This window comes from Chinchilla lanigera, unplaced genomic scaffold (assembly GCF_000276665.1).
Source record: "Chinchilla lanigera isolate Chin_1 unplaced genomic scaffold, ChiLan1.0 scaffold00073, whole genome shotgun sequence".
In the NCBI taxonomy this organism is placed as follows: domain Eukaryota; kingdom Metazoa; phylum Chordata; class Mammalia; order Rodentia; family Chinchillidae; genus Chinchilla; species Chinchilla lanigera.
Window position 1 is genome coordinate 3,071,443 of NW_004955474.1, and position 27,230 is coordinate 3,098,672.

General features: G+C 36.8%; 1 protein-coding gene across 13 annotated transcripts in view; it reads right to left on the reverse strand.

Moving 5' to 3' along the window:
- The window catches only part of Ptpn13 (protein tyrosine phosphatase, non-receptor type 13 (APO-1/CD95 (Fas)-associated phosphatase)), a 152,412-nt gene that overhangs the window by 83,334 nt on the left and 41,848 nt on the right, over positions 1-27,230 (reverse strand). For 12 of the 13 annotated variants that reach the window (XM_005401354.2, XM_005401349.2, XM_005401347.2 and 9 more), the window contains exons 3-6: positions 25,538-25,603; positions 22,818-23,003; positions 18,941-19,028; positions 9,678-10,244 (exon numbers count right to left, since the gene is read on the reverse strand). In XM_005401354.2, the coding sequence (XP_005401411.1) occupies positions 9,678-10,244; positions 18,941-19,028; positions 22,818-23,003; positions 25,538-25,603 (907 nt within the window). The remainder of the gene's footprint in view (positions 1-9,677; positions 10,245-18,940; positions 19,029-22,817; positions 23,004-25,537; positions 25,604-27,230) is intronic. The other variant, XM_013502743.1, reaches the window with a different exon arrangement.

A 27,230-nucleotide genomic window follows, 5' to 3' on the forward strand; every position in this document is an offset into this window, starting at 1 on the left:
GTGAGAGACCCAGAGGGAGGGAGGGAGGGAGGAGGGGGCACAGGCGAGAAAGAGCCGAACACACAAAAGCTCAGGTGGCGAGGCACAAATCTTCAAAATAAATGAAAATCAGAGAAGCATCCTTCAAAAAAAGAAGTCCTAAAAAAAAAAAAAAAAAAAAAAAAAAAAGATTAAAGTCCTAGGGCAAAATGTAGTACTCAGTCATGCTGACAAAAAAAGATGAGTGTGGATTTTCCTTTTCTGAGTTAAATAATAAATGTAACTTTTCCAGGTATTGTTATAAAATTATAAGTGCAAGAGTACCTATGGAGAAGTACATTTCTTATGCTTACAGATTATTTGGACAGGAACATTTCTTGAGTCTGAGATGACCCATATATGTAAAGGTGTTTAGTCGACACTGACCAAACAGAAGCGATCTTCCTCTGTTCAGGCGGCAGAAGAAATGTAGTATCTAATTGCCTCTCATCCTTCCTCTTGTTTTTTTTTTTTTTTTTGGTGATACCGGGTATCAAACCCAGGGCTTTGTGCATGCCAGGCAAGTGTTCCACTACTGAGTTACACTTCTGGCCCACACTTAACTTTCAATGGAATGTCCTATCATTATTAACAACTTTTCTTTTTTAATTTTTGGAAGAACCATACATCCCAAATAGGTGTATTACCTGTATTTAATGTATGACTTTCCATTTTACCCCGACTGCAGGAAAGTGATAGCAACTGGGTGACTTTTTAAAAATTAATTTTTATTGGTATATTGTATCACATATAATAATCACATTCAGCACAGGGAATTTGTGCGTGTACATACTATATCTTAATTCTTTTTTCCCCATCCCCTTCCTTCCCTTCAATCCTCCTTACCTTCACCATTTACAAAACTGTTTCTATTGGTTTTTTATTGGTTTTTTTTCATACATTTTTGCTTTGTTTTTGTTTTTATCCCTGTTCCCCTCCCCATGTGAACATTTTTTCCCTACTTCCCAATATCTATCCTTCATTTTGCTTCTTACTTACCCTTTGGGTTTCTCACACAAGAGAAACAATTTGTTATTTAAACATGCGTGTCCAATTCATTTCACCTAAAATTATATTCTTCTCAAGGTGCACCCATATACCGTAAAATGTCTCGTTTATCCTTCTTTATGGCAGAGCAGTACTGTACTGTATATAAAGTCCACATTTATATTACCCATGCAGCCTCAACTGGGTGATTTTTAAGAAAAGCAATAATTATGCAATGATTCAAACAGGCACATAACAAACAGTATCATAAATCTTCATATACTTTTCCTAGTGTCAACAAAACCTGGTGATTTATTATTTTAACCAGAAACTATCATACCATTTTAAACTAAAAAGTTGCTTTTATAAATTTATAGAAAACTATGAAATTCTCTGAGTGCTAGAACTTTCGAATCACATGCAATGGACCCATGAATAACACTCAAATATACATTTTATAAAATGCACATGTGGCTACCTTCACTGTAATGTTATAACCATAATAGGAAAAATTGGAGTTTTCACCATTACAACTACAGATCTGAATGTATTTGCCTTTTGTGGGATAAAGTTAGTCTTATTTAATTTGTTGGTTTGAAAATTTCTTTTCTCAGTAACCATTCTCCTTAATGAAGCTTGCAATGTACAAATCTCTGTAGGAGGGGCCATTTAGAATCATGACTATTCCTATGTCATTAGATAGCTTCCTTTATTTTGACTTCCTGTGAATAGTTTTTAGATGAAGCAAAAGTTTTATGAAAGAATCACAATGTCTGAAATATTAATGAGTACAAAAGAGCAAATGCGAAGGTAAAATCAGTCCAGGTACACAGAAAAATTTATACTATACATATACATAAAGCAAGTATGACAACAGTCTCTCCTAAAAGCATTATGTAGAGTAGTAATGAGAGAATGAAAAGACTAGGGACTAAAGTAGAATGGCTTCAAGAATTAAGATTTGGATATTAAGTTCGTTTATAGAGACTCTGTAATCAAACAGTACTCACTATCCTATTGAGTCTCTTTATACAGTGACAATAAAAAATAGTTTCCAGAAGGTCAGTGTTTTGCTGAGCTCTTGACAACTAAGAGGCCACAATTTTCACCATCACATAACACACTCAGCACTTAAATATATAAAAATATGCATGTCACCACAAACGCTGTACATGTTTAGGACATTAGACTCCAATTATGAAGTCTTGCATAATATTTTAGGCTTACATTAAGCTATTTTCGGTCTGCAATTTTCACACTGAAATAAATCCAAGCCTGCACACACTGTAATCTAAAAACATCATTTACAGGTGACACATATTCATGCTCAGACAAGCAGTATGCGGAAAGTACAACTCAGGTGATGGCAAAGGCAACAATAGGAATTACATAGCTGCTTTTAGCTTCGCCTTTCTTTACCTATGCTACGTGGCTCTAGTGACAGACACAAGCTGCAGAGAACTGACTTAAAATAAGTACTTTTGTAGCTCAGAACAACATTCTTAAAGCTTCACATTTTTAAGGATATGAGCCCTAATAAATTAAAAAAACCTTCATTTTTCAAACAAAGCAGAGACATGCAAGTAATATCACCATGTATTCACATATTAAGTGCTTTTTCTAGCTTCCTGTTTAGGAGATTAACTTCTGGAGAGTAGACATGGCACTTTCATGCATTTCACATTCTAAATTACAGCATGCTTTAGAACAGAATATGATCTCAAGGCCCTTGAGAGGAAGGGCTGATGAATAAAATTTTTAACTTGGAAAAGCAAAGCTCATGCAAATATGACTATACGCAAGTGAGATGCACGTGAGTCAGGGTGTATGGAGAAACTAGAAACTGTGAACTGATCTCCGTCAAACTTGTCCAGAGGCAGGACTAGAGTAAGGAGAGATCTCCAGTTCCCTCCATGGCAGTCCTGTGCAATGTGGTAATCACATATCTGGTCTATGACTCGGGCCCGTGCTCTTCTAGTATCTTGTAATTTTTGTTCTACTTCCTTGACCCTTCTAGAGCTCTCAGAGACTATAGAGTTCATAGGAAACTGATTCAATTTGCTATTGGTTGTTAGCTTATGGTTGATGAGTATGTGATTTTACTGTTGGACAAAACAGAAAAGGAGCTGGAATTTCTTCTCACTATATGTGTAACTGAGTAGAAATTATTACTGTATCCATATCTGGAAAACTACCATTAAATAAACTAAAATTTCCTTAACAGCCATCTTGTGATACTCAGATTATATTAACCAACACTTAGTTAGCACCCATTAAATGTGCACAGGTGTAACGGCAGATGCTAAGGATATGACTGTGAATTAGACCAGGTCAGGTGTGAGGTGTGCAGGAGGAGAAATAAGCTACACAAAAGAAATCATCTCAGTGAAAAAATGTAGCCATCACTCTAAACTGGAAAGGTGAAAGCGTTCTGAACCAGGCACTGCCTGACAGTCTTAAGGTGGTACGGCTGCAAGAATAAAAGATGAAAATATAAAATGACCTCCAAACAGACAGGTAGGTAGGAATTCCTTTATATACACGAGTGTGCACACACACATTTACTTCTCTCTGCATCTACACACAAAGAGGAGGGAGGGAGAACAGCGAAGTAAGAAAGGGAGGAGAGAATGAGGAAGTTGGCAAATGCTCAAGGATGACAGGAGAGATACAACTGCAGAGAGCTGTAAGTATGGGGATCTAAACTTTTCTGGTGCTCAGATGATAGAACAGAGACATGTACTCAGGTTTGCGTGGCAGGGAGAGAAACTGCACCGGAGAGACATAGGGCCTGAGATGAAGTGAAGACATATTCACTAACTGTGATGACATCCACTGTTAGTAAAGAACCATTTACAGTATTTCTTCTATACTTCTCACAGGTGGCAAAGTGAAAGCCCAAAGTGGGTCTATAAAAATAGTACTGTGAGATTTAAATTAGGCCCCCACTGTCTAACAAGGTAACATATTATTTTGTCAGTCCAAAAGCCAGTATTACACTTTTACAAATGCAGATACTGGAGCGTTTGTAATGGCTGCACCTTTAACTTCCATTATTGTTTGAAAATGAAATTTCATTTTTTCCATTTGGCTAAATTAAGAGATGTCAGTTGTGCTCTTATTCAAACTAAAGAACAATTTACTGTTCATCTCTTCTCAAGTGCTTCTAAATGAGTGCTTCCTCAATTCAGTGCTGATACTCTACCCTGGAATAGCTTTCTGCAGGAATGGTCTGAAGCTGTATTGTCTAAGCTGGTGGCCACGGGTCAGTGTGGCTATGTAAATTTAAATAAACTAGTTTTTCAGGGGCACAGCCATGTCACAATCATCCAACAACCCAGTGAGTTGCACTGCACAGGCAGAGAATGCTCCTTCCATTCAGGGTTTATATATTCTAGTTGCACAGCACAGATTTTAAGTTGTGATCACAGGGCTGTACCAGGATAACACAATTAGGCTAGGACTAGAGGTCACAGCACTTGAAGGAAGGAAGCAGTATTTAATTTTGAGCTACAGTGAACTGACTAATAATTCATTAAATAAATAACAGTTAACCATAGCCTCTTTTGTAGACAATAGTTTTGTATGTTCTCCATATTTTCCTTCATGGCACTGTATTGCAAAGAATGCGGAGCAGTTTCAACCACTGGAAGCAAAATACTATTCACGGTCCCCACCCAGGGTGTGGGAGTACGGGTCATACCACACTCACAGTACTAGTTCCAGGTCGATCTCTCATAGTGAGGGCTCTCCTGCCAAGCACAGCGTGAGGGGCAGGGTGTGACGACTGCATCATAAGGGAGACAGAGACACCTGTCAGACACACTCCTATTAAAAAACTGACAACCTGCTAGGTTTTGAGAAGCAGTAGAAAGAGGTAGAGAAGAACATGCTGGGAATAAGGAAGAAAGGACAAGACAGTTTTATGCAGAGGTGAAAAAAGCTGAACAGTGAAGGGGGAGAGAGAAAGGGAGCGAGAGGGGGCGAAAGGAGAAATCCAAGTTATGTTTTTCTGTCCTCTTCCCTACTGCTTTATAAAGAGATCTGAAGGCGTAAGTGTTGCTAATTTAATATAGTAATAATCTTACGTTGTTAATTGCAAACTTCAACTACAATTTCTTTCTTGGTCTTTTTGTTCCTCACTCTCACCTGTTCCCAAAGAGGTCAGTGTGAGCATTGCCCATCACTGCCTTTTGAGAGTTTATAGCCTCTTCTCATCAGCTGTAGGGTGAGCCACATTCAAGCTACACCATGGTCAAATGCCACCAAAACACTACCATAAAGAGTATCCAGCAACATGGAGCTACATCCTAAGGCCTCGACAGTTTGATTTACTCTAGAAAGATCAAAAAAGTCTCATTTTTTAGGCTTTCTTTTATAATGCTATCTTGCGTCAGTGCATTAAAAATTATACATATAATATTACTACGGAGAGACTTCAGGGTTTTGTTAGTTAGGTGGTTAGTTGAATGTTCAACTTTTCCAGCAGTAAAAAAGTCTTCCCAACAATGTGTTTAAAACACATGTGATCTCCTCTTAAAATCAGTATGGACAAATTTTTTAATAGGGCTCAAGAGATCTGGATTAAAAGTACAGGTCTGTTATGAATTATGAATGTCATTTGGCAAACCAGTTATTTTTCTGGGTCTCTGAAAATGAACTGTTTGCATTAAATCGTAGCCAGATTCCTTTCAGCTCCAAACTCCTTGATTTTAAAACTGGTCTCCCCTGCGCTATTTGGCTGGCATCCTTGGCTAAGGAAAGGGTTCACATCCGAAGGTGAAGATGACAATCACGCTGTCTAGTTCAACGACTCTTCTTGCCAACCCAGACAAACAAACTGAAACACAGCCATTTCATCTCATTGTTACATTAGCTCAACGAACATTGGAATGCTTCTTTAAAAAAATATTGAAGCAATATGTGCTCGGAAATCTTCAGACTGGAACTTTGAAATCCATGACGGAGAAGCTACAATTCCCAAAATGATGAGTATTCTATCACTAACAAGTTACTAAATCTTCCCTAGCCCAAGAATATGTTTGTGTAACATGAAACCTAAGACCTCACCTGCTTCTAAATTACTTAGATCCATCACCAACTAATAAATTAAAGATTATAAATTTATACAGTGCACTTATTTTAAAATACAAGTATTAGAAAGATATGTCAATGTATAGTGACACCCACAGTTTTGCATGATTTATCACATGTAAAAGGGATTTATAGAGCCTACTTTTTAGGAGAATTAAATGAGATAAATGAAATTTACATTATTTTTTATTTTTCTTTATATAATAGTTAAAATCTTTTTTATTATTGTTTTGGTACCAGGAATCGAACTCGGGACCTTGCACTTGCCAGACAGGCATTTGTGCCACTGAGCTACATCCCCAGCCCCAATATCTTCATATTAGGAACCTGCACTTTCGTTTGCACAGCTAACACAAATTACTTCACTTTTAGAAGACAGTACAGCATAAGACCAGCAAGTTTCTCAACTAAATAACCAATAAGGTTTATTCCTTTTGAATTCCAAATCTCAAACATTCCTTTTAAACAATGCTTTTCTTTTCAAGCAAGCATAATTGATTACTGCTTGCAAATATAACAATGGGAGTTTCTTGAAAGTGGCGCATTCTCACAATAAACCAACACTTTCCAGTTTTGTTTACTTGGGTCTTAAAATATCCTCTGGCGAGACAGGAGCACGCTTTAGAAAAATTTTCAATAATGGCAAAGAAGGGTTTCAGGATAGAAACTGTTCTATATCCAACAATTCAAGGCATATTTTATTTTTAAAAAGAAAGCTTTCCCTTTGCTTGTTATCTCCTGTAACAAATCTAAAATTTCTAAATCTAAATCTGGAAATGATTTTTCCTAAGTAGTTACGTGTGGGGCAAATAAGGCTCATCAAGACGACGGATCACCTTGCAGAGATATGTGCACATGTGGGAAGAAGCTGGTCCACCTGAGGTTTGTTCATGCTTCCACACGTGCACACACATTGCTTGATAAGGTAGCTGGGTCACATAGTACTGTACAGTCTGAAATGTTTTGTTATAGATAAAAATCACCCACCCAAACAAAACATACAAAATAGACAATTACGGTGTAATTTAGCAGATTAAACATCTTCCCAAATTTCTTTCCTTTTTAACTCTCCAAAAGGGTTCAAGTGTAAAAACAATTCCTTAAATTGCACTATTTCACAATGTTATTATGATGATTTTTTTTGGGATTGGAAATCAAACTCAGGACCTTGAGCTTGCCAGGCACGTGCTGTGCGGCTGAGCTAAACCCCCAGCCCCTCACAATATAATTAACTTACCAAACATTAAGGAATAATAATCTTTTTGAAATTAAATCACACTTGAGAACTTTAGAAATTATTTTATTTTTGGTATTAATATTTTAAGAGAAGTGCACATAGCCAGGCATGGTAGCACATGCCTGTAATCCCAGTACTCGGGAGGCTGAGGCAGGAGGATGCTTGCGAGTTCCAGGCCAGCCTGGGCTACAAAGTGAGTTCAAGACCAGCCTGAATTGCATAGTGAGACCCTGTCTCAAAAAGACAAAAAAACAAAAAAAAGAAAAAAAAGAAAAGATAGGGCACAACCTATGCACAATGTTGGAAACACTCATTTGGACTGGTATGTATCTTCACTATTTAGACTTTTAGACCATGATGGTTTTCTCTGTTAGAATCACTGAAGGCTGTCTTTTGTCACAGTAGACATGATTTCTGTATTTAATGTCTCCATGAGGGGATGCTCATAAGAAGTCTAGGTTAAAGTACTATTCCCATCCCAGCTACTATGCAACACTAAACAGGTATGATGTGTAACTTCTGAAATGGGAGACTTCTGAGCTAAGAGAATTGCTTGCTCTTGTTGTCACAATTCCCAACATTAAATATAAAATTCTGAGGAAATTAATTTCTAAATTTTCTTCCTTTGCAAGACTTTCAATCTTTTCAGATGAAGAACAGATAGTACCACTTGATAAAGTTGGCTAGTGCTTTTGAAAATACATGTTATAGTACAGCACGGTGACACGTGTCTATAATCCTAGCTTCTTGGGAGGCTCATGCAGGAAGATTGCAAGTTTAAAGCTAGTATGAGCACCTTAGTGATTTCCTGTTTCAAAATAAGAATAAGAGGGATGGGGGTGTAGCTCCATTGAAGAGCACCTGCCTACCATGAATGAGGTCCTGGGATCAGCACTGCCAAAAAAAGTTTTATAATATTACACAAACCCGTAATATCAAGCAAGTATCTAGTAATTTCCTCCATACTTCCAAATGCTTTACTAACCTGTAACTTCAGAATTGACAAAATAATTGCCAAGTTTCTTTTAGTAAACCACAATTCTGAGTCAGCTCTGCTTAAACTTAAACAATAGAGAAACAGGCTTTTAGCAGAATATTCTAAAAGTAATCTACGAGTTGAGGAACCTGTACGGGAACAATGATCTTCAAGATAAATGTGGTCCTTAATTATGTCACTCTTCTCTAGAAAGCACTGTAAAATTCCCTTTAATCTGCTATGTAACAGAGTTTGTCTAGGAGACAAGGGCAGTTATGAAATTTTAATCTTAAAAAGTGTATAGAAGTATAACTGAAAATTCTCTTGTTTTCTCTTGCATCTATTCTAAACATAGGTCCTGTTCCTGGGTCTCAAATGTAATTTTATTCCATTCAATATATTGTTTTTTTCATGAATCAGGTGTTTTTTGAAACGGTGCATAACCCTGGAATGATGAAAACTTACCATTTACTTATCTATCTACTATCTACTGATTTTTGCTTCTTTTGAGACAGAGTTGGCCTTGAATTCCATTTCTAGATCAGGCTGGGCTTGAACTTTGAATCCTCCTGCCTCAGCCTCCTGAATGCTGGGACTGCAGGCATATGCCAAGATGCCCAGCTAGAATTTACCATGTATAAAGTTGTTCTATAAAATGTAATAATTTGTTTCATCACTCTAGATTCTTCACTTAACTTAAACTGATTTATTTTTGCAGACCTGTTTTCTAGATTGAATAACTTAGACTTGAAGCATTCACCCATCTGCTGAAGTTAAAGGTCACACAGGTACTAAAAGGGGGAACTAAGCCAAATCTAGGCTGACTCTAAATCCATAAACCTTATCACTAATTTTAGAAGTATAGATTCCAAACTTTATTTCAGATGGAAGAAATCTTTCGCTCCTGGAGCTGTGCCCTGAAACGTATTTTTAAGCTGGTGGTTATGGAGCCAGCGTACCATCCCCACACCATTCCATCTCCCTGGGACTGCGGATTTTGATTTGCTGCTACTCATTCGCAAGAGCCAGCTACGTCCTGAAGCCTCCCACGAGAGAGTGCGCAAGGTGGAAAACACGCCTCCTGCCCTTGGAAAGCTTAGTCTGGAAACACACGACCAAAAGACCAAGAGAGCACACAGGAACTAGCACCTGGCATGCGCACAGGGATGGCTTGGCACAAGTGGAGACCGTGACTAGGTGTCGGTGGGAGGGAGACTGGAAACTGAGAAGCAGCAAACGTAACCTGGACACAGAGGCTTGCCAGTGGAAATACGACTGTGGAATGATTTAGTAACTGTTTATTTCCAAACACAGTTTTAAATATTTTGGTTCAATTCTTTCTCAGACACACACAAAATTACTAACCTTCTACATTCATGGCTTCTCTCAGAACTTGAAGTTTCTTCTGCCTCTCTCGAATTCTGTCCAAAGCACTCGATATTGCTGAGGAAGTGGGCAATTCTCGCGCGTAACATGCTGGATTCACTCTCTGAGGGCCAAAGGTATCCCAGGCTATGCTTCCATCGGAGTACCTGGCCTCTCTTCTCCTAGGGGTCGTTGACGTCTGCCCTGTGACACCATCAGGGCGGCAGCGCTGGGACCTGCTGATCTCTCCAGGAGAGAAGTCTCTGTCAGGTGAAGATAGCAAGTCCATGGATGAAGCCCAAATCTTCCTTTTGGGAAGCGCATCAATGCTGGGGACAACCTTTTTTTGAGCGCCACTAGTTTTGAACTGGTCTGAGGAGTAGGTATTTTCAGAATCCTCATGTCCAGAATTATTGTCAGATGAAATGTCCTTGAGATAATCTTCTTCATCTTGAGTGTCTCTGATGGACAGAAATCCCATAGATTTACTAAGCCCTTTGTTAAGAAAGGTTTGATGAGAGAATGGAGGCTTGTGTAAGTCTAGTACATCAGAGGTAGGGCTTCTTCCTGGAATGATAAGAATCTATCATGTATGCACAGAATTTTTAGAAAATAAATTGGAATGTACCCATTAGTGACAATGAAAGTGGCGTAATTTCCTAACTTCTGTAAATGGAAGATCAGAGATGAAGGAGGATGGTGGTGATGGTGACAGAAGTAGAAAGACATGCTGTATTTGCACAACCTTCATGGCCCAATTCCCTCCCCTCCATTCCCCTTCTCATTTTTGTGGTGCTGGAGATCGCACCAAGGACCTAGCACATACTAGCACACTGACCTATACTCCCAGCCCAATGTTTGTTACCTAATAAACAGGATGTTGAACTTACTCTTTGAGCAGCATTTTATTATCAAAGGGGAATTAATTAATTTTAAAACAGATAAGAGTTGCAGATCCTATCTGGCTTGGTACAATATTAATTATCCATGAAACGATTGGGGGTAATAATAGAATATACTGTGTCCTCCTTTAACTTCTAAAAGTGTAACTTAAACATATATTACTTAAGCATAAAAAGCTAGTATATCCTGATCTTTTAAATAAAAATATTTGAAACAATGAATTTTTGCTATCTTGTGGATACAAATAAGGTCATAACATTTGGAATTGTTAAATTCAAAATTTTATTAGAATTAGGTATGTTTTTCAAACATTTTTATAGTGTCTGAAATCCAGGTAATTTAGTTACAATTAAATTATGAAAGATACCAAATTTTTCAATGGCAGACCATGATGTACTAAAATAGGCTTTCCCTCTAAAACATAATGTTGCCGGGTGTGGTGGTGCACATCTGTAATCCTAGCACTCAGGGCGCTGAGGCAGGAGGGTCATTGCAAGTTCAAGGCCAGCCTGGGCTACAAAGTAAGTTCAAGGCTAGCCTAACTGTATAGTGAAAACCTGTCTCAAAAACAAAAATAAAAACAAACAACAACAACAATAAATCATAATGTATTAATTTTTGTCAAATGGAATAGAATACCAATTCTTACTTATTCTTTAGTTGTTGAAGCATTTAAAACCAGTAACCCATTCTACTTGTTTTCAGGCAGCAGTCTATAAATACTTGGAGTCTCACCAAAAATGCCCATTAACTTTGTGAATACACAGATTCAACAACAAAAAAAGCATGTCTGTCCATGAATGGAAAAAAATATATAGAAAAATACCTTAAAGTTACTGATACAACAGGCCATAAACACTGATGATTTCCCTGCTACTTTCTGTGACTTCTCTTTGATAGCCTGCCTGCTATGTGACACAAAATAACTAAAACCTTCCAAGCAATAACAAATTGCTTATTAATTCATTTGAAGACATTGATTTTATCTTCCAGGCAACACCTATAAACTGATTCCATTACCAAAAATTTTATCTTAATAAAAAAATCTTAGAAAAAGTGAACTCAGAATGGCAACAACTGCCCACTTGAGAATTAGATTCAAACATGATGCTTTTTTTATGTCTCATTTTCCTCTGCAGAACTACTCAGTTGCAAAGATGGATAACGTTCATACAGAGAACACCAAGAAATATACCATAAATATGCAAACAGACTGTCACAGACTAGTTTCTAACCTAATTTTAAAATTGACAAACATGTCTATGTTATATAGAAGTTATACTGGTAAATGAATGACATTTTGAAACTCATTACTTTAAAATTTTATTGACTAGAGAACAGAGATATTCTTGGAAATTGACAGAATACATCAACAGATTAACGGAGAATTGAAAAGATTCAAGAATCATAAGCCACAGATAAATGCAACCATCTGCCTTCTTCTACTACCTTGACTATCATCAAATAGTCAAAGCTTGGAAAACATTTAAACAAGTGGATCTTTTACCAACACCATAAACCCATGGACAGTCACGCTGGCCACTCAATACTGTGTGCTAACAGTAGATTCACTCACTTCCACTAGGACTAATTCACTTGTCCTCATTTTTCAAATTTCTCACCTTAACTTTCTACTCTTTAAGCTGATGATCCTGTTTCATATTCTAGCAAGAAAACCGAAGCTGTGAGAGAAGTGCTTCCTCATCTTTTCAGGACTAATTCTATATGTCTATCTGTGTCTGCAGATCTTTTCCCTGTTGTTGCAAGGATGAGATTTCCAGCCAGCTGAAGGCCAGTCTCCAACATATATTCTGGATTCCCATCTGTTTTTATTTTATCAAAAATTTTATTTTTTTATTAACTTCTATGCTATCTGCTTATGTCTTCAACATTCCCCCATTTTACTGAGCTGTTTCCATTAGTAAATAAACATAGTATCTTACCAGACCAAACCAAACCCTTCCCAAATTTACATTCTTACAGCTTTCAAATTTATACTCCTAGCATTGACCGCCTCTGGATGCTCCAATCTTCTATAACTGAACTTCTAGTATAGTACAGAAGCATCGCCAACTGTACATGCTTAAAGCTGATCTCTTGCTTCCCACATCCAGAACTGTTCATTGTCTTCCACCTTTTGTTACAGTAAGTGGTGCCATTATCCAGTTACTTGCTCAAAACAAAAATGTGTCATCTCCTTTAGGGCCCCTGTCACATTCATGATTAAATGCTGGCTATTTAAACTCTCAAACATGTCTTAACTTTGTGTGCTTCATTCCAATTTCACTGCCGTCACTTTAGTCCAGATTAACACTATCATTTGGCTACATCACTGCAGTCACCTCCAGAGAGGCTTTGCGTTGCTTCTACTTTCTTATTCAACTATCTTCCATTTAGCCGCCCCAATTTTTTTTTAAAATGTAAATTCCATGATGCCACTATTCTGTTTAATGAATCTTAAAGATATATCACTTAAAGGACTTTAAATCTAAACTCTTTTAGATCTCCCACAAATCCTTTCTGGATTTGTTTCTATTTACCTAATTCCATCCAGGCTACAAATTTTATTCTGTTAAGCACTCTTAATACATAAGGGTCTCTGTATAGCACATACTTCTCTGCTGCTCTGAACAGTACTCTGGATCTTGCATACTTGCTTCTCATCCTATAGTTTTATTTTAAATATGATTGTCTCCAAGAAGTCCACCCTAACTTCACTGTAACGTAAACAGATCACTTTCCAAATACATTCTGAGGTTACTGCATTTGTAGCAGGTATTATTCTCTTTTAGGTCATCAGTACTTACTAACAATGCATTGATGGGTCATGGTGTCTTCAGACAGCCAATACAGGGCCTAAAGCTAAATGCTAATTAGGTGGCTCTTAGGTAACTATTGTTTTAAATATGCTAGGTTTTTACTGTTTTAGTGCAAATTAATTAGATATGAACATTTCTATACAAATTAAAAAATCTAATAACATAATTTTACATAAAGCAATATAAAGTGAAAATTTATTTGAAAATTTGCAGCAACTTTCTATTCTATTTCTACAAAATACTCAAATTTAGCTATGCTTTGATTTGCTACATTTGACAATCAGATTATGACAGGTAATTTAAAACCTTATGACAATTATTTGCATTTATGTAAGATGGTTTTGAGGCATATTAAGGTCTTTTGTGGTGGCCAATAGCCCAAGAAAGTATAATAGAAAAAGTACCTAGAAAAGAAGCTAGGAGAGTAGTGATCTTCCTGAAGAAACTAGACCAAGTTGACAAAGCGTGAGACAAGATTCAGAGTGACAGGCGTGCAGCCGTCAGAGACGGGCTGTGAGAATTTTATGAGCCATGAATCACAAAAGGAAAAAAGGAAGAGACAGTACGCATGGAAAAAGAAAAAAGGAAGTGGCAAGAAAGACGCTTTGAGCTAAATGCTAGTTTCTGATTTGGGTTCATTAGCCTAGGACTGCTTTCGTGTGCTTTTTGGAAGAAAAAGGAGACACACCCTTAGGCAGGCATCTATGTACACAGTACAGAAATGGACTTCAGCTGCTACAAACACACCATTCTTCAATCGTATGTTCCTGTCTCACAGAAGTATCACTGCATTTTGCCATGTTAATAACAGCATTATTTTCAACTAAACAACTGGCAACACATTTGCCTAACCAAATCCTCACAGGTTGATAAAATTATATTCTTCAAAAGAGGTTTCTTTAAGTAAAGTAAAATACATTGTATAATATAAAGCAATAATGATTCAGTTCTGAATACTACAAATCTTACTAAATAAAGTGAGCTGCTTTATGCTGCTAAAGACTAGGCAGTAATTTCTTTACTAAAGTCACAGAAAATGGAAGTTCAAATACAGAACCTAGCTGTATAAATCCTGGGCTGGTGTTTATTAAGTCCCATAACAGCGAAGATCATGTTTTGTCGTTAACACCAAGGTCATGTAATAATTGCTATTTGAGACCACACATAAGGCAACTTACTCAAATACTTCCCAAATCTCTCCAAATATGTGTTAGGCTATTAGGATCATTTTACCTCACAGGCACTGAACAGTGGAATCACTGAGCACCTCTGATAGCTGTGCTTAGTACCCACAGTGATGACAGGAAATTGAGCGAATGCTTTTGCTGAAAGCAATGCCGTCAGAGTACTCTAGAATGATTTCAGGAGAAAGAAACACGTCTTGATATTGTTCTGTCCTGGCACAGTTCCTCCTACTGTGCTCAAAAGCGAGTGTATTAGGACACACATCTCACTGTATAAAAGTTGTCCATTGTGGTGTATATCTGGCGTCACTCCCACTAGCTTCCTCACTCCCACTCCCAAGTGGAACAATAACATAAGGACCATGTCTTGTTTTATATATGCAGCTGTTAATTGAATTGATTCCAAAAGAATGCTAACAGAATGGGCTGATTACACAGCTTTTAGAAACTTTTAACATTCAATTTAGGAAACATAATATACCAGAAAGATTACTATCAACAAGGCTAGGCTTTAACACGAGCTTTCTATTCCACTCATCAGTGTGGGCCAGACACTCAACAGAATGTGGATGTAATTCACTGTTTTCTTTTGAGGGATGGCAGGACACATGAACTAATTGCTATGCACTATATTGAGCTCTTCTGAAGAAGGGCAACATAAAATTTTAAATTCTGTTATCATTTTCTATTTCTGCTTTGTTTTCCTAAGCGTATAATTATCTATTGAGGGGGGATTTTAAAAAGTCTTTCTGAGAGGGAATAATGGAAACTAGGCACCAGAAGATCTGCCATAAGTGTTTTAGACTTAAACTTACTTAAAAAATATCACATTTTTCAAAATAGGAAAAATGGTGACTACAAGGAGATTTCACATGTGGGGCTCTGAGTTCAGAGAGGTTACAGATAAAATTAAATTACACAAAATTATAAGCATCCAAATTTAATATGAAATCACAAACATTTTCCTTTTGGAAAACAATTTTAGCACAACACACTAAAACCTAAATGGAAAACAATAAATATACATTGAAGAGCTACAGTAAGAGATTTTAAGAATATAAAGTATCTTATTATTAGAATAAACTGCATTTATTTAAGTTGGAAAATATCTTCCTTATATACTGTGTTTTAACTATTTTTGTCCTACTGATTAACATTATCCCTAATTGGATATCATCCTTCAGCCCTCCCCTCACACAAAGACCCAAAGAGTCCCAGCATCTCTGTAGAAATTAACTTTAAGACAACATTTCAGTATCACAAGAGGCTTCTCAGTTCCCCATCTGTCCTCACACATGTGTTCAAGTACATTAAAAAACACCTGATATTATCAACAAACCCAAAGTTCTGAAGCACTATCACGGTGATCTGATCACGGTGTAGGTTTCCACCATAAGCCCGGCAGGAGATTCTTTCTGCTTAGTGAAGCCATTTTACCAGCAGTGGCAGGGTCAAGGAATAAGGCAGGGCAAACAGCTCACGCGTCTAGGCCTTCACTTAGTGATAGAGTTCAGAAGTAAGATACAAGACACTTCAAGGTGATTTACTTGTAGTTGAACAATTTCATTAAATTTAATTGATGAGTTTTTTGTTGTATATTACAATGTATTAATATCCCCCAAACAAATGAAAAATAGAAACAACAGTAACAAAATACTCCTCTGGTGAAAGAGACCACGCCTCCTACATTCGTGTTTTTTTCTTTTTTTTTTTGTGGTACTGAGGATTGAACCTAGGTCTTCACACTAAGCTACATCTCGGGGCCTTTTCAGTTTTACTTTAAGACAGGGTCTTGCTAATTGGACAAGCTAATCTGCTGCTTATAATAAGACATCCCTACATTTGCTCACTTATTTTAATCTAATTCTTATATCTCACTGCCCATTTGACACTTTCTTTATTGAACACTGCAGTCAGGACCCTAATTAACTAAGGCTAATAGTACATAACGTTTTACAGTGGTGCCCACTGAAGCGAATACTTTTCTACCAATGTGGGAAGAAAAGGCTGCTTTGCTGCAAGTACCAGTGCGAGCTAACTAACAGTGTCCCCTCCCCAAAGCAGCACCAGCGTCCAGAAGATTTCTGTAGATCATTTCTGTTTCAATCTTAACCTTTTAAAAATAGCACATGCCACTATTAGCTGCTAATTGCTTCTACCCACTAATGACTATAATTGGTATATTTATGTTGATTTCGGCTGTGAAATAAGCTTTATTAAATGTGTAAAAGGTAAATTAAAAGAGCTTCTGTGAAGTAATATTATTACAGAAAGCAATGACTAAGAAGACCTGAAGAATCTTTTTCCATTACATTTGATTCAAGCAAGGCTATTATTTAAGTATTAAGGACATCTAATGCTGCTAAAAAAAATAAACAAAAATTTTGTTTTCTCCTGAGTGACTAATTGTAATCCTAAAAACTTTATTCTCTAGTGAAGATTTTATTCTCTGAGATCACCACTAGAGAATAAGATAAATGGATAGACTATTAAGGATCTATTAATTTTTGGTCATTTCAGACACACCTTCATAATCTGTGTTTGGACAGTATGTTAGTTTCTTTAGTTTTAAAGTGGGGGAACAACTTAAAATTTAATGGATTAACAAGCTACTGTTATTCTTAGCACCAAGTTTCATATTATATCCTACCTCAAATCCTAGAATAGTGAAGGGAAATGGATTTGTACCTTTGAGAAAGTGTGTCTCTTTACATAGGGGGATGGTAAACCAACATAAAAATGATTTAAAATACTCTAACTGCCATCAAGCACTGTAAAAAGCAAATTAGAGAGCTGGGCATGGTGGCACATGCCTGTAATCCCAGACTCAGGAGGCTGAGGCAGGAGGATTGTTGTGAGTTTGAGACCAGCCTGGGCTATAAAGTGAGCTCAAGGCTAGCCTGAACTGCATAGCAAGACCCTGTCTCAAAAAAAAAAGCAAATTAGAAAAAGTCTAGTTTGCATTTTTTACCCATATATAAATAATATATGCATTAGAAAGAAATGTGATCTAACCAGAAATCAGTTTATTTTTACGTGAAAGCTAAGATACTTTTACAGAAAAAAAAAAAAAATCCTTATTCATAGTAAGTAACACGAAGCATCAAAATAGACAATTAACTGTACCATTACAGAATCGCTGCCTTAGACACAATTTTACTACTTTTCTTTGACTTCATAAACAATACAGTTGTTTACACTGTATTTTTTTGCTCTGGGATATGAGAGTTCTGAGGGGCTGGGGACATAGCTCAGCAGCACAACACCTGCCTGGCAAGCACAAGGTCCTGAGTTCGATTCCTGGTACCAAAAAAAAAAAAACAAAAACCAAACCAAAACAAAAAAAACTATGAGAGTTCTAAACTCTTCAAAACACTTGGTCTAGATAATCAAATGTTTATTCTTCACAAAAAGATTTCTCATAAATTTTTAAATAGGATAACTATGTGATGACTGATCAAATTAAAAATTCAATGTTAGCTTTTCTCAGACAATATCAATTAGAGTGTTTCAATAGACTATACTTAAACTCTTTTTACATTTACTGCTCCCTTGCTCCAAAATCCAAAATAAAATATTTCACCCACAAAGTATTTTTGTGAACATGTTGATTATCATGATTTTCGTATTACAAATGAGAAGTAAAAAGAACAAGGATAATTAACAAAATTAAAAATTCATTCTTAGATTAACCTAAGCCTGACACTTAACACTGAAAATAAATTATCACATTAAAATTCATTTCTCCTATTTTTGTTTCAAGTATTTGGGGTTTCTATGCATTCCTTTAAAAAAATCTATATAATAATTACTATAGGGCCCATAATTATAAAATGCAACTGGCAAATACAAAACCACTGTTCATCATTCATTTTTATTTACTAAAGCAGCATTTGATAACTTCAACTCATGAAACTAGTCATGAGATCAATTTAGTGGGTTATGATTATCAGTAAACAATTAGAACAGAAAATGTGGGCACAGAAAGAGCAATGCTGGTTACTGAAATAATATTTATATTTACAAATACATATGTCTATTTGGCCACACTTTAAAATGTATTTTAATATAAAATACAATGCTAAAACAGTAAATGATGCTATTATTGATAAAAACAGTATTAGAAAGGAAAATAATTTACTATGCTAGTCCTGACGGTATTAATGTTTTCTGCATAACTTCGGTGGGTTTACTTATTAATGTAGCTAATGTGTCTGTTTGTTCCTTCCTCAACTTTGCATCCTATGTTCTAATTAATCACAGTCAAAACTGTTAGATTTCCAAGCCAGGTAAGTATAATCTCATAAAAGAAATAATAAAGTTACAACCTACAAATTTCCTATGAATGTCCTCTTACCTGTTGGTAACCCTTTTCCTCTCAGTCGGTCTCGAATAGCCTGGCTCCGATCAGGCTTTTGTTCACTGTTACGGGGAAGCTGATCCGTCTGCACACAGGTAATCAAAAGTCAAGTTTGACAAAAGAATCTCTCTTTGTTTCACAGTAATTGTCTACAGAACGACACTAGTAAGACAATTTTTGGAAGGTATTGCACTGACAGACTTAATACTACTACAAAGAGACTCCACATCTTATTGTAATTTGTATTCCTTGGATAGGATTTTTACAGCCAGTACTGGCCAACTCATCTTCAGGCAATTAAAACCCGAGAAACAATTACCAAAGAATACCTGCCAACTGGGAACACAATTAGGAAGATAATAGTAGTAGTTATACTGAGTTCCTTTTAAAAACAGTAAACTTGAAGTGTCCTTTTTTTCCTTCCAACCCGTAACTACTTTATCTCTGATCATGTTATAAAATTTTAAAATCCAATTAGTTTTGGTATGATGAAACTTTCTCGACTATAAATATGCATTGAGGAAACTAATTTAAATTATTTGCAAAAATGATTTTCTAGATCTTGCCTGCCAGAACTGTGAAATGCTGCCTTTAAACTAAATGCACACATTGGTAGATAACAATTACATTTAAATCAATAATCTCTGAATCCCCCACAAAATATTTTAGTAGTCTTAAATATCAAGAACTTTCAACCAAGGATATTTATTTAAAATAGAGTACATCAAAGTAGGTCAAACTCCATATTATGAAGGATGAAAAGTTAGAACATTAATCAGACAACCAAACAGAGCAGAAACATCAAGATATAAAATAGAAGAGGAAATGGTAAAGCCAAGTTATTTAAATGTAGCACCAGAGCATGCATATGTTTATTTATTTGCATACACACATTTTACAATCCCTCCATAATTGAAATGTTTTAGTATCAATTAAAAACCTGTGTAAGAAAGTATATCTGAAGTTCTAGCATGATTCCTACCTCTAAGAAGACTTGAGTGGCAGTACTTTTGAAACAGTGCTATCCTTTAAACTACATGAATGTTAGTCTAGATTACACTGTGGGGTCAGTGAGAGAAAAGATAGTGAACCGTCTATGTTCTAGTGAATCCCTGCACGGAGCCGAGCGCTAGTAACAGTTGTTATGTGAATAGGTACTCTTTGACAGTCACTGCCTTAGAGTGTTACAAAATGTTACTTATTCTCAAGACAACATCATGTGGTAGCTGTTATTATCCCTGTACTATATATAAACTTAGAAACAGCACAAAAACCTTCTAAGGACCTTAAAACAGCTCACCAATACTGAAATAATTATCTTCACTACTGTTCAGAAACATGGATAGATAGTATAATATTATTTTATAAATAACCAAAATTGAGGTAAAAATATTGTAACACTGTAAGCACCAAGCAGAGTAAGCTGCCCTGCTGACTTTTTAAAAAAATTCTACGCTAAGTAATCTTAAGCAAGAATTTTGGTCACTCAGAATGAATTTCACAGAAGTGAAAAACTAATTTATCCTGTGAGCTGCTGGGGACAGTAACAACCTCAGAGGAAAGTAACAGCTAGAAGCACGGGCTTTGGGTTGGAGACACCCAGGTCCAGTTACGGCTCAGGCATTTACCACGTGTGGCAACGGCCAAGTTTTAATTATCCTGAGCCTTGGTTTCATCATTACTAAAATGAGACAAAAGTATCTCTTTGGGTGTTATAATAAAGAACTGTGACAAACTACACACATCATGTAACGCAGTGCTTGGCACAAAGTAAACACAGCTGTTGCAGTTGCTTCTGTCCGGGGCGCTAGGAAGAGCAGTGGAAAGGTGGGGCGGAAATACCGCATTAGCACAGATTTCCCTTTTTAAGTGCAAGTTTTCCACAAGCTGATTCCTCCTGACTCTTTCTGTCCCACTGTCCTCCCCAGCACACCTCAGGCCAGACTTAGCACTGCTCCCGAATGCACCTGCTCCTTCCCACCCAACGGCTACCTTCCTCTGCTGCGGTCACTTTCTAGTTAGCCTACAGACTTCCCTCGAAGAACTACTTTTAAAATTCAGTTCTAACTTAAATCCTTCCCCCATAAATCTCATACGTTTAAAAATTTTGCTACTGTTTTCCACAGCCTTGTTTGCATTTTATAATTAAGCAAATTAATTGAAGTTTAAGAGCATCTAGGTCAAATATTTTATTCACATACCTATCTCTTCTAGTACAGGTTTCATATACAGATAAACAATAAATATTATAATAAACCAAACTAAATGCCAAATCTCACAGGGAGAGAGATCTTTTATGTCATGTAGGTAATGATTATAGGTGGGGTAATAAAATTCCTACGGAGGAATATTCCTTCATGGAAAGGCAGAAGAAAAAATATTTCTGGCACTTTATTATAGAAGTAAAATGAGCAAAAAACACAATTTTTTGCAGAAGATGTGGTGTTACAGAAAGACCGCCGGACTCACAAATAAGAAAATTAAATGCTAAAGCTATTTGGAACTCCATTTCCTCATCTGTAAAGGAATAATCTATGTGTCATCAGAGGCCCATTAAAGAGGACCTCCAGGATCAAATGAGTTTAAGGAAAGTCTGGTCAGTATGCTCATGGCTCTTGAAGACTCGTACTATAGTCTAGTGTACTAAAGGCACTGAGAATTTCTGCAGTGAAAATACATTTAATTTCCTTAAAATGTTTTTTTTCTCAAGGCCATCTGATCATAGATTTAATAAAAATACACACGTAATAATGTGCAAACTGGTCTGCATAAAGGGTTTTCACATATTTTTACTAACTTTACATTTGTTCAAAAACAGAAAGGTAGAAATAAAACAAACACATCGAAACAGGAACTAAAAGGTCAAAGGGTAGCCAAGAATCCCATCCTTCAGCCTCTACTCTCAACCCCCACCCCACGAACTGCAAAGGCTTAAAAGGAGACAGTTTACAAACCAATTGTCCAGAGGATGCCTGAGCCTGTTTCTTATTAACTAGAAGTGTGTGGAACTCGGATATGTTCCTGGCAGCCATACAACATCGGCGCGAAGACGAGGGAACTAAATGCGCGAGAAGATTTAAGAAGGAGCCAGGAAAAACACTGTGACAGCAACAGATTTACAGCCACCGAAGAAGAGACCACCATGGGTAAGAGCAGATAAGTTTAGATGCAGAGCAGATATGAAAACTCAAGGGGTATGCGGAGAAGGCAAAAGGAGAGAAGACAGTGGAAGGGCCGCAGAGCAGAGGCGGCCGTGTCAGATAAGAGTCTGTTATTCTTGGGACTCTTCACACCCAAGACAAGAGGAAACAGAAGAGTGCAAGCCTTACGGCCATCTGGCAGAAGCACAGCGTGGATGCTGCCCACACACCCAGATGCTGGTGTCCGGAGAGGACGGGAAAGGCTGGGAAAAACATGCAGGATCCAGACAAAAGACTGGCCGAGAAGCCGGTATAAAGAAGTAGAAAAGAAAATGTATTTAAGGATTTCTAAAGCTCATTTTTCATGGTAATTTTTTTTTCTCTAGGTGTTCACAATGGTAGAACCACTTTAAAAGGTCTTTGGGAAAATGCCCAGGAAGGCAAAAGCTGATACTTGTAGCTTAAGTGTGGTATGATCCTATGGCATTTTCTGGGAGAAAGTGCTAAAAGAAGGACGGACTCATAAAATGTAGGAGACTAAGCAACAGCAATCGTCTTCTAAATTTTGAGTATTGCTTTAAGTAAACAATTGACATTAGCAAAAGAAATTCCATTTCCCATTCTTAGTCTTCAATGAGAAAATGCTGCCTATAGAACATCTTTAAAGAAAATTCTGTGATATGCTACTAAATCTTAAGATATGGCTGTATTTACCAACGGGAACTGTAGCTTACCCCAGAAAGATTTCCCAGAACCAGTTTTACCAACTGCTTCACGTAGGAGAACGAAGGTGCGCAGTTGCTATTCCTGATGTGGGCACTGCAGGCGTCCAGGACAGTCCGAACAGACACCCGAGCGTAAATAATGTCCTCGCACATTCCAAGCAGTATGCTATTGAGATGGTCTCCAAGCTTAATAGGCTGCAAATAAAGAAAGAGAAAGCCATGGAAAGTATGACTAATCTTGTTTCTGATGTGAGAAAAGCCAGTCTACAAATCTTAGGAAACACAACAAATGCATTTCAAGTGTATGGAGAAAATGAATTCTTTGTTTATTAGCATAGACAAATCTTAGGGCATTTTACCTTTTCCTGGTCAAAAAAAAAAAAAAAAAAAATTACACAAGATGGTTAAAATATGTCTTCCCAGATAGAAAGTATTAGAGAAAGCAGCTGGGCTGCTCTGTTTTCTCGATGAACAAGTGGGATTCTTTGAATATTCAAATACTTTGAAAAACAGTTCTTGTCTATTTGCCATTTGAGGGCAATAACCTATTTTCTAATATTCAGTAAGATATATTCTCATTCTATATAAATATAATTTGATATTTCCACGATAAGGTGGAAGATTTCAGGTATTACAGTGACTCAAGATCACTTAACTATAAGTTCTTATCTGGTGAAACAGAGGAACCAGTAATGTGAGATTGTTTTTATTAGTTAATATAATTTTGGGAATATTATATCCAAATGGCCATTAAGCATAAGAAAGGGTGGTCAACACCATCACTCACTAAAAGAATGCAAATAAAAACCAGAGAAGAAGGTACAAAGCTACTGAAGGTGCAGTTTATTGGTAGAGCAGAGGTTTGATCCCCAGTACTGCCCAACAAATAATAGCTACTTTCACCCAATATATAAAAAAGACCAATAATACAAAATATTGGTAAAGAGTAGAGCATACGGAACTCTCCAACGCTGGTGCGAACTGAAATTTTTATATCCACTTATGACCCTTTCAACTTCCCACCCGTTGAGTTATTATTTTATCTTTTAGGTTGTTGCTTAGAGGGAGTGGCTTCTGGAGACCTGTCCTGATCCTCATGCTGATCAGAAGCTCCAGCTGTTTTTCTGCAGCCCTGTCCACTTCCTCTAACACAGCGCACACTGCGGTGAACTACTTAGCTGTTCACAGCCTCCCCACGGATTCCACGGACGGCCCACTGTCGTCTCAGTGTACAGTGCAGGGTCTGTCTGCTATAAGGGATACTTTCAAATTAATGTGAAATATTTACAAAATGATGATTTCTGATCACAGAATAAGCTTTTATTTCCCATTTAAATTATGCATTATTGACACTGAGTTTATTTCCAGTTATCATAAAAGATTAAAATTTTGACTATAGACTGATCATATTTTACATGAAGTTTGGTTTCTTGATGTAGTAATAATTTGACTTTATATTTACAGAACTGAAAATGAGAAGACACAATATATATATACTATTTTTCATGATGTAAAATTAGATGCAATGAAGTTGAATCATCTTTCATGGATTTTAAAATGCTCGAGAGTATAAGCCTAAAATACTTCTTACTTCTCATATTTAGTAAGAAAAAATATCCATTTTTGGTTTTGACTTTTTTTGGTGTTTTTGAGACACAGTTTCACTATGTAGTTCAGTCTGGCCTTGAACTCAGTTTGTAGCCCAAGCTGGTCTCGAACTCACAGTGATCTTCCTGCCTCAGCCTGCTGAGTGCTGGGATTACCAGTGTGCACCACCATGCATGCCTTGACCTCTAAATACTTAAAATAAAATCCAATTTTAAATGGGTTACCCTAGCATTGATGAAATAAAACTATTTCTAAATTTTCAATTACTATTTACTATGTTTATATTGAGGTATAAACTGATTCAAGAATCAGAATTGCTCTGAAAATAAAGACTAGAGGTGGCTCAGCGGTCATCCGAGTCTCACACCCGAGAAGGTGTTAGTTAACTTAGTATCTACACCTTCTGCTGCAGGGGTAGCAAAATATGGTTCTGAATTGCCAAGAGAAAACAGTAGTGATGTTGTCTCATACTATGCACTGACAGTAGAGTAAGGGTTACTATTATTATAATTTTTTTTTTTTTTGGAATCAAACTCAGGAACTTGTGCTTGCCAGGCAGGCACCATGCTGCTCAGCTGTACCCCCAGCCCTATTATTATAATTTTGGCATCAAAAGAGTTTTACTTTCAGTGCAAGAATGGATCATTAAAAATATTTACAATCCTTAGCAGTCATTAAACTAGAAGAAATGAAATATACTCCCATGTCCATGGCTATAATTTTTTAAGAAGCCAACTCTTTCACAGATTGAATTACTAAAACCTAGGTGGTGACTGCTGTAATTCTAAGAATACCCTGAAAATAATTTCATTAGTATTTTTTTTTGTTAATTCTTTCTGAAAGGGTGACATTATTGACATGAACAACTAGTATAAAAATGCAATGTGGCTGGGCGTGGTGGCTCACGCCTATAATTCTAGCACTCAGGAGGCTGAGGCAGGAGGATTGTTGTGAGTTCCAGGACAGCCTGAGCAACATAGCGAGACTCTGTCTAAAAAAAAAACAAAGCAAAAAAAAAGCTGATATGCCTGCTAATGTGCTGTAATACACAACTACATGAAGGAACTTTTAAAAAACTATAGAAATGTAAAAAGTATAACAAATGTAAAAACTTAACTTACTTGGCTCTGAGGTACTTCATGATCAGCCCCCCAATATAATGTCATTCCAAGAGAATAAATATGGATCTAGAAATAAATTTTAAACAATCACTTTATGGTAATAAAAAATTTCCTAAGTACTACATTTCAAAGAATATCTGAATACAATTTGAGAAACATCATTTTATGCTTTGCATAAAGGTATATGAGAGTATAAAACAGAAAATAAGACTGGAAATTATTTTATTTAGTTTTTGAGACACGGTTTTGCTGTGCAGTTCAGGGTGGCCTATGTAGCCCAGGCTGACCTTGAACTCCTTGACCAGTGATCCTCCTGCCTCAGCCTCCTGAGTGCTGGGATTACAGGCATGTGCCACCATACCCAGCCCGGAAATTATTAGAATACATCTTTTCTTCCAATTCTGCGCCTAATATTTGTGAATAATCACTTTAACAGCTTTTATTTAAGATTAGACCTTTTTCAAATGAGAAGGGAACCAAGAGATGTAGGGAGGGGGAGGGGAGGAGAAGGGGACATATAAAAAATTAAGATGTGCTCTGTACATGTACCAAATCCCACAATGAATGGAATCACTATTTATTAGAAACATGTACTAATAAAAATAAAAATTAAAAGCATAAAGTTTCTTCCTGCTAATTCAACCAAACATATATAGTCATTTCCCTCTTCTTTTATAAAATCTCAGAAACTTTGAAAGTTACTCAGCACCTTGCATTTTTAATTTATCAACGGAGATAGTTCTGTATCAATGGTTAGAAAGCTTATCCTCTTTTACCACTGCAAAGACGTTTACTGTATGATGTAACATTATTTGTCTAACAGAACTGTTACTAAAAGGCAATTAAGATTTTTCCAAACATTTGCTATTGTAATTAATCTTTCAACAGTCTTAACTTGTCATTTTGTACATGCAAGTATTTCTCTTGGATTGACTTTGAAATTATGGACGAACAGGCTAATCACCTGTGGTATTCATACATACTGTCACATCCTGCTACACTGAAGTTGTACCATTTTGCATTTCAACCAATAACAGGAATGGATTTTTGCCAGTACAAAATGTGAAAGAAAAAAATCTAGTTGCCGTTTTGATTAACACTGTTCTCAGTACAAATATCTAGCTAGGGTTAGACAAGGAGAAGAACTCAGGATCAAAGGAATTTCCTTCTGTGTTGTTCACTTCTTAAAGACTTGGGGGCAAACTTTTTGTGCAGATAGGAACGCCCCCACAGGGGACTCTCGATGTGCAGCTGGGAGCGGCGGCTGCTGGAGGACACTGCGGAGCAGGCAGTGGAGCTGGAAGGTACAGGGAAGGGCTGGCCTCACAGAGGGGTACCGTCAGTCTGTGTAAGGAGGTAAAGGAGACAGGAACACATGGGGGTCAGTGGGAAAGAGGCGCTGTGGAAAGTCTGTTGCCTTATTTTTGTGCTTTGTTTTCCCCGAGGAAGCAGCAAAATCACCAGCTGAGAATGAGGACGGTTAATTTTTAAAGCAGTAATCACCTTTCCTTTCTCCTCCTGGTAAGAGATTCAGAGCTGAACTTTTCGTCTATCTCTATCAATACTTAATTCTTACTGTATACATTTTTGCACCAACCATATCTTGCTTTGTCTTATTTTCTTGTCTTTATTTCATTCTGCTTCTATTTTCTCACTTTTTTTTTTTTTTTTTTGAGGCAGGGTCTCACTATGC